This window comes from Sarcophilus harrisii, chromosome 1 (genome assembly GCF_902635505.1).
Source record: "Sarcophilus harrisii chromosome 1, mSarHar1.11, whole genome shotgun sequence".
Classification (NCBI taxonomy): Eukaryota; Metazoa; Chordata; class Mammalia; order Dasyuromorphia; family Dasyuridae; genus Sarcophilus; species Sarcophilus harrisii.
In genome coordinates, this window is record NC_045426.1 from 480,314,555 (window position 1) to 480,322,960 (window position 8,406).

General features: G+C 35.6%; 1 protein-coding gene across 2 annotated transcripts in view; it reads left to right on the forward strand.

Annotated features, from left to right (window-relative positions):
• Positions 1 to 7,450, forward strand: part of GAREM1 (GRB2 associated regulator of MAPK1 subtype 1) — a 194,141-nt gene extending 186,691 nt beyond the window's left edge. The window contains exon 6 of one of the 2 annotated variants that reach the window (XM_031946474.1): positions 1,157 to 7,450. In XM_031946474.1, coding sequence (XP_031802334.1) covers positions 1,157 to 2,054 — 898 coding nt within the window. In that variant the 3' untranslated portion in view covers positions 2,055 to 7,450. The remainder of the gene's footprint in view (positions 1 to 1,156) is intronic. The other variant, XM_031946475.1, reaches the window with a different exon arrangement.
• The last annotated feature ends 956 nt before the right edge of the window (positions 7,451 to 8,406 follow it).

The following is an 8,406-nucleotide window of genomic DNA, read 5'->3' on the forward strand; positions in this document are numbered from 1 at the left end:
TTTATAGTTACTATTGTAGTAGCTACCACAAGCCACTGAAACATTTTGCAGGCTTGTAAAATCATGGAAACATAAAATTCTGGAGTCTTAAAGGTTCCCTAATACAATCTTGTGTCCAGTTTACAGAAATGTTCTTCTTTATGTCCTTAATATATAGTCATCAAATTATGTCTGAACATTTCATTTCAGTGAAGAAAAGCTCACTACTTGGTGAGGGATCCCAATTCCTTTATGGATGGTTATAATTATTAGGAAGTATATACTTAAGTCAGGCCAAAATTTGCCTCTCCTAAATTCCACTTACTTTTTCTCTGTTATATCTTGTGTCCCCATGTCAGCTCCCTCATCTATGAAACATTTGCTCCTTGTTCCTTTATTTTCCCAACCTGAGCATCCATATTTTTTCAGCTGTTCTGATGGAACAGGGCTTCCATATTCTTCTTGGTTTGCCCCTCTAACATATACTCCAGTTTATTGGTGTCTTTTATAAAATTCAGACAGATTCAGACAAAAACAAGTTTTCAGAATTGAACTTACTATCCCAAATACTAATATCCCTCATAATTTAAAGGAATTCCTCCTTAAAAATATTCTTTGGCATTTTAGGGTCTAAATCCCTGTTCTTTAAATGAAGTAAGTCTTTTTTCTTTTCTTTTCTTTTCTTTTTTTGACCTGTGAATTTTTATTTAGTATATGTTGTTTTTAAGAAGAATATCTAGAAATGGTAGGGGGTCAACTGGAGTATACATAGATCTCAACTATGCATGTCATCATAAAGTAAGTTTTGAATGAATTGTTACAAATGAAAATAATTCTTTTTTCCCTCAGAGGTGATGCTGGAGTGAGATGGGATTGAGGGATCAGAGAATAATAAGGATTAATGTGATATTCTATTGATGTTTAGCTAATGCTATTAACACTTTTCAAAACCTAACATTTTAAAAGTCTGAAGTGAATGAGTGTTTTATTTATGAGAAATATTCTTAAGATTTTTCCCTAATTCTTTTTTTAAGTATGTAGTCAATAACCATGGATAGTGATGACTTTGGGTTTAGCACCTGCCTGGAACATAGTAGACACTGAATACATGTTGATTGATTGATTGATTGAGGACCATTTTTTGCTAACTTTTCTTCTATTTATCTTTGCTTTTAAGCAGTGTCACTGAGAATGACCCAACAAGCCCTTCAGAAAATGTTTCCGTTTCCTGCTATCCATGTAACAGGATGAAGACTGAGTCTCTGGAACTTAGTAGATCTCCCTTTGGAAGCCCCCCTGCCGAAACTCTGTCCTCTAGACTGTCATGGCCTAGCCATTTCTTGGGAGCAACTGAAAGCGAGAACAGGAATGATTTCCTGTTGGATCCAAGCAGAAGTTATAGCTACCCTAGGCAGAAGACACCAGGAACACCAAAAAGAAACTGTCCAGCAGCTTTTGACTTTGAAGGGTGTGATCTCTATGCAAGCTCCACTCAGTCAGGTCCAGCAGAGTTCCCAGGTGGGATGTCTGGGTGTCCTAAGTCAGCCAGTTACTCCTTAGAATGCACAGATGAGAAGGCCCTAGCAGCTAGCCCGGCAAAACAGAGTCACTCGTGCCCAGCCTTACCCCCGAGAGCCCCCAAACTAACTGAGGAGAAACTGGCCCCAGAAGCATTTCCTTTGAAAATTGACGGTGCTGAGGAAGATCCTAAACCTGGCTCACCAGACCTCTCGGAGGATCAGTATTTTGTTAAAAAAGGCACACAAGACATTTTTTCCATTTCTTATCCTTTTTCTTCCCCCCTTCACCTCCAGCTAGCTCCACGATCTTGTGGTGATGGTTCCCCATGGCAACCACCCACTGATCTGTCAGGACTTTCTATAGAGGAAGTGTCCAAATCACTACGGTTCATTGGTTTGTCAGAAGATGTCATCTCGTTCTTTGTTACGGAAAAGATCGATGGGAATTTGTTAGTCCAGCTAACTGAAGAGATCCTCTCGGAGGACTTCAAGCTTAGCAAACTCCAGGTGAAGAAAATATTACAGTTTATTAATGGCTGGAGGCCCAAGATATAGCCCGGGGACCCATCTGGCATTGAATAAAACTGATGGATTGATGTGCTGGAAGGGATAGGGCTTGGTACATAATTTCATTATTATTAATTTTTTTTGCACTAAAACCCCTCTGTAAATAGTGGTAGAAACTTTTACTATGCAGATTAAGTTTTTGAATGGTGAACCAGGCTATTTTGTATGTCAATAAAAATGCCATAGAGAACACTTTAGAGGTGTGCCTTGTACATCACTCAACACCCAGCAGCTGCTAAAAGAGAAAAGGGAATATTAGGATGTTTGCCCAGGTAGGCTTGTGCTAAGAAGGTGTGATATTTATTATTGAACAGCCAAAGCTGAAAGATGTAAATTCAAAATACCCTTGTGACCAAGAATCCTTTTCTTTTGGGGGTTGACTTCAGAGAGTTAGATGCTATGCTTTGTCTGGTGGCTTGTTTAATGTTTATTCTTTTTGATTCTAGTACCTGAAAATGTTTTAAAGGTGATTACACTAATCTTCTGAAAATGAAAATATTGTATGCTTAGTGCATTTTTTTTACCCAAAGTTGTCAATGTTCTGAAAGTCACATGTTAATAGAATTAGGCTATGTTACATGCCCTAAGTAATAATAAACTATGATAATAGTCATTTACTTATAACTGCTATTGCTTTTGCTAAGCAGAGAAAAACTATAATGTACACAAATATGCTTCAAAATTACATTCTGAGTCACATCATTTAAATAATAGTTTAAACTCTCCATCAAGGTATTAAGATTTAGAAATGTCATTTACATATCATTTACTTTTACAGAAATAGCAGAGACACTATAACTGCTAAAAAATCCTTTGAACCCTGGAACCTCCTATGTGAATCTTCTTGTATTTCTTAATAAAGAAACCTTATGTCAGATCATTACAGAATGACTTTATCTTTCTAGTCCACTGTAGTCCAGGAGGAAGAGAAGAAATCTTTTTCATCAGTGCATTACTATCATTATGGAATGCGGAGGCTTAATATACATCCAATTTAAATTTATTCTTCTCATGGGGAAAATTTGGAGACCATCAATCTGAATGTATTCTCCATATGCTTCATGCATTGGGTTGATCCCAGAAACCAAAAATGACATTCTTTGTTATCCTATTGGATTCTCTGGTCCTTCTACTAAATCGAGACATTTAAAAAAAAAATGGTGTCCCAAAAATCTTAGTGCATTTTAAGGTTATTAAACCTTAAAAACAAACTAAGACTTTTGGGATACTCTTTATAGCTAAGAAGACATTTTCTTTAACTCTTCTCTCTGTTCTCTAATCTCCAACCAAAATCCATTATTGACTTTCTCTTCTAAAATAGGGAATCGTAATCTGGCCTATTGTTTTAGACAGAATTAAATATTTTAAAATTCAGTACTAGGATTCAGGTTTTTCCTTCGGGATTTAAAGGACCTCTTCTACTCTTGAGTTTGTTTCATGAGCTGAGTCCTCCCAACATAGTCTCTCTGCAGACAGGCTTTTTCTGCATTGGGAGGCATCCAGATATTTTTTAGGAGTATGCCCTTGTTGGTACATCATCAACTGAAAGCTTTATCATCAGACTGGGCCATGCAGAGCTTCCAAGTGAACTTGTGTCTTGTTCCATCTTTTTTTTCTGATTTTTTGAGTCTGCTCTTGAGAGGAGAACAAGTTCATGCGACTAGTGTGCCTGCCTGGCACAGTCTAACTAATTTTATTCTTGTCCTAAATTTTTTGCCCATTATTAACTTTAATTCATGTCACAACAGAGTTGAAATATACTAACATTACAAAAAGAAATAACTTTTGCTTTTCACTCTTCTATTTTTTTCTTCCCCTAAGTATCTGTGATGACATGGAAGATGGGAAGGGCTCTTGTTTTTTTTGTTTTCCATTCCTTAAACTCTGACTTTTAAGCTGAAGTTAAAAGGCACTGCTGGGGGATGGAGAAGTGTAGAGGATGGAGAACTGATCTTGGTGCCTGTCAGGTACCACTGACCTGCAATGCAAAGGGAATTTCATATCTAAAGCTCCCTAAACCAAAAAAATCATGGATTTAATTTAAAAATGAAAAAGAGGAGTGACAAAGTTAGAAAAGATATTGACTTACAGCTCCTATCATTGTACTTTTTCAATTTTGTAATGCAATCTGGAAAGGACCTTATAAGCCATTTAAGGCAATCCTCCCATGGTTCATATTTTTTTTTAAGACCCCAGGAGGTTAAATGACTTGCCTCAAAGTTACATAAATAGTCAACAATGTTGTATGACAGATCCAATGCCAGCATTAGTATCAAGAAGATTTGGGTTCAAATCTCTCCTAACACATGTCTTAGCTTTGTGACTATGGATAAATCATTTAACTTCTCAATGCCAGTTAGACAACCTCCCACCCCAACTCCTAATCAATTTTCTAAGTCTTGAAAGACTTGGGAAGGGAAAAAAAAGTCTAATCTATTAATGAAGAGAGTTTTCACATTAGGAATTACCTACATTGAAGAACTCATAAAATTCTATCATCAATTAAACCTTTTGGATCTGCTTTTCTGAAAGAAAAAAAAATACAATATAACCCAAAGACTAGAAAGATTCTTTTTAGCTACACCCAGATGAATCAGTTTTAAAGGTCTTGACATTTAACTGCATAGTTCCCCAATTTAGGAGGGAAATCAGGGATAAGTTTTTGCATAGTCTTCACTCTGTCCTTACACAAGAACTCAACCCTTCTCTTTTTGGTTTGTTTCTGCCTAACCAGAAATTTCTTAAGAAAAATGATTTAATAAAAATTGTCTTCTGTTTGTCACTATCAAAATAATTTGGTTCTTGTGGTGTGGCTGAGGGCAAGGGAGATGTCAAGATGATTAACATGAATTCTTCTGAATTTGCTAAATTTGATAAGGATACATTTTGAAAGAGATTCTCTCCCTGTACTTCTCCTCCTTCCCCAGTCAACTTGACAAAAAAGGGGTGTTTAAAAAAAACTACTTGATTATGTTTAAAATCATTAAGGTTAGAAATACTTTTCTAGCAAAATTCCACCTTTCTAGCAAAAGTCTCCTGCTAATAATTCATTCCTATGTGTTTTCTGTTATGGACTGGGGGAGGGTCCCTTTTTTCTACAGTTGTAATAAATATCTTCTGTAAACCATAAATAAGTGTAAGCTATGTTCTCTTCTAAGAGCTATAGTGAGCAAATATAGAGCTTGGTGGCTGTCATCAGCAGTACTCAGACACACGGACTAGACAGAGCATGAATAGCTCTGTAAAAGAGTCATAGCTATAACAAGTAACATAGTGCAGAGGTGGAAAGGAAATAATCTTTCTATTCTCACCACCAGGATTTTGCCACCAGAATTCAATATCCCAAAGAAGCAATGCCTCCTGCTGCCTGTTAAGGCTAGGAAGTCAGTGAGACAGCCTCATAACCCAGAAGATGTAGGTATTTCCTGTGCACTTGGTAATGTCCACACAATAGTTAAGAGCCCAGATACTCAGCAATGACTGGGGAAAGTGACCCAACTCATTCCTCTGAGTCTTCTTTTGTTTAATTATTAAGTAATTTTTCTGAAATCATGAAGCAAGAAGGCTACACACCCACTAAACTCTTAAATGGGATTGTTAGAAGGAAACATTTCAGATTCTTTCATCCCAGGAGCTCATAGAAAAGCATAGACGATCCTTATAAAATAGGAAAAATTGAATTCACAAGTCTCCAGGCTTCTTGCGCTATTCTTCTCAAACCCAAACTGCCAAACTTTACAAATGGGGCAACTCTTGTTTTTCTCTACATTTGCCATTCATTTTGATAAAAATTCAGTTAACCACACAGTTACCAATTATGTGGAAGGTTTCCTTGTATGGAATTAACAAAACAATCAGCCCTGTGGGAAATGTTATAAAAAGGGTTCACTTTAAGTATTTTCCTTTCAGACAACTATTTGTATACACCACGTACTAATGCATACCATATTCAAGACTGCAAAAGCTTTCCGCAAAAAATGGGCATTGTATGGCTATATCAGCGCTCTTGTCTTAAGCATTTTAGGAGCCAAGAGGCCATTCTTTTTTGTTTTGTGTTGATTTAAGATTTACTCTGAACATAACACCAAATAAAATGGGTATATGTGTGCATGTATGAATATATAAACATATGCATTCTATAGTATATGTTATATACATATGTGTGTATATATGTATACACATACATTCAGAAAGACTGTACATGAACCATTGGTCTCTGTAATGTACTGCTTTAATTTTAGCTTTATAATGAACTTAGCCTGTAGCTAACTATTTTTTTCTGGCCTACCTTCTGTCCTCATGCTCATGAAGTAACCTCAGTGTTTGGGATGACTGGCTAAATGATAGTCCCAAAGTCAGTGAATGTCTAATACCCAAGAGTCTTCACTCCCAAGCTTTTCCTCTATATAAAGGAATTTTCGTCCCCAGACTATACCCCTCCACTCCATAAAAAGCAAAGTATGCTATTGTATATGACTTTAAGGAAGTGTCCTGCATTAATTAGCTCAATTATTAACCATTTCTCCATTTTCTTAACTTGGTCAGAGTTTCAGTCTGTTAAAGCCAAGTCCATTATGTTCTAAAGAAAAGACAATGGAAGTGCAAATAGGCATTATATTACTTTGCAGGGAGGGAGATATCACTTAGAAATTATAGTGGCAAACATAATAAGATTTTAAAACTTGGTGTTTTGAAATTCACCTCATTTTGAGTTGTCATAAGAAAAAACAATGTAAAAAATATATATTCAAGTGGTTTCTGTGTTTTTGCTGAGTTTTGTATCTTTGTTCTGTAAACTATGGGTATCAGAGCTCCTTCAGTTAAATTGTGTCTCAGGTCTGCAGGTTTTCTTGGCCCATGTAATGGCATTTCTTGGATAAAAATCCCTCCCCTAACCCACTTCCATGTTAAGTTCCCATTTAAAACATTGTGTGAGCAGTCTAAAATTAGAATTTAATTGATGACTAGCATTCTAAAGCTTGGGGTGATTTGAATCTAAGAAATGTATTTTTTTTATGCATTTTGTAATCATTTTTACATAAGTTCTTTACTTGGGAAATTTGGATTGTCAACTGTAAATTAACAATTACATTGTTTTCAGGAACATTACTTAATGGACCCATTGTGTACCTCAAGATCAACAGTATCTTAAGTCTAAACTCATTGTTGAATGATGTCCATCAATAAAAGGAACTTTGTTAAAGTTGCCCTCTTTTGCAATTACTTTTCTGTGTAATGTTTCTTGAATAGCAAAAACTTTATCTGACATGCTATAAAATTTTAATTAAAATTAAAATCCTGACGACATGGAGATGGGGAGTCTCTGAAAGAATTCTGTCATATTGGAAACTCATCAAGTACTCAGGAGGATTGTGGAAAAATACTGACAAGGATTACAATATTCTGAGAATCAAGAAAGAAGCCAGTCACCTGACAGGTTTAGAAGAGACTATCATGGCTTTCTAAAGAATTTGTTAGCTTTGTTTTCAACTAAAGGGTGGTAACCAATAACTAGTCTGGATATTTGTCTTCTCAAATTCTGATTTGAGAAGACAAATAGATCCACTCATTTAAAAAAAAAAAAAAAAAGCAAACAGTATGTCAACAGAATGAATTAAATAGAGAAATTTTCAAGACAACTGGATGATTTCTTAGATGGAGCTAGATGTAATAGTTGGAGTCAGGATCAGGAAGATTTCTGATTTAAAATCTTCATATATTTATTTGACACATGATTCTGGGAAAGTCACACCCCCTCAACTTTAGTTTCCCTATCTTTGAAATGGGAATAAGAATAGCACTTACTTTCTGGAAGTGTGAAGATCAAATGAGATAATGTGTACAAAGTGCTTTGTAAATTTTACACTACATAGATTAAATATTATTTCAGGCAAATAGGTTCCCTTTAAAAGAAAAAAAACCTAATTAGGAGGTACTTTATTAGGGTAAGACAGCATGTATCAGAGTATGTAGGTATACAAATCAAACATTTACTGATAATCATAATTTCAAGACCCCCATGTTTAGTTACAAGACCCCACATGGAATTGCGAACCTCAATTTAAGAAGCTGGATGTGACACCATGCTGCCTTTCACTCAGCTCTTTTGCAATCCATTACTCAGCATTATATCAAAGTGGTCGATAGAGCCTTGGTCTCACACTGATGAGTATTTATGTCAATAATAAATCAGTTTTTTCCAAAAAACCATAATTTTCCAAATACAATTCAATCATTTCTCCAATTTAATTAACCAGAATCATTATACTCTTCAACTCTCTAGGTGAAATATGTTAGTTATTATTCCCCTTTGTACCAACATGGAGTTATGGGTAGAGAG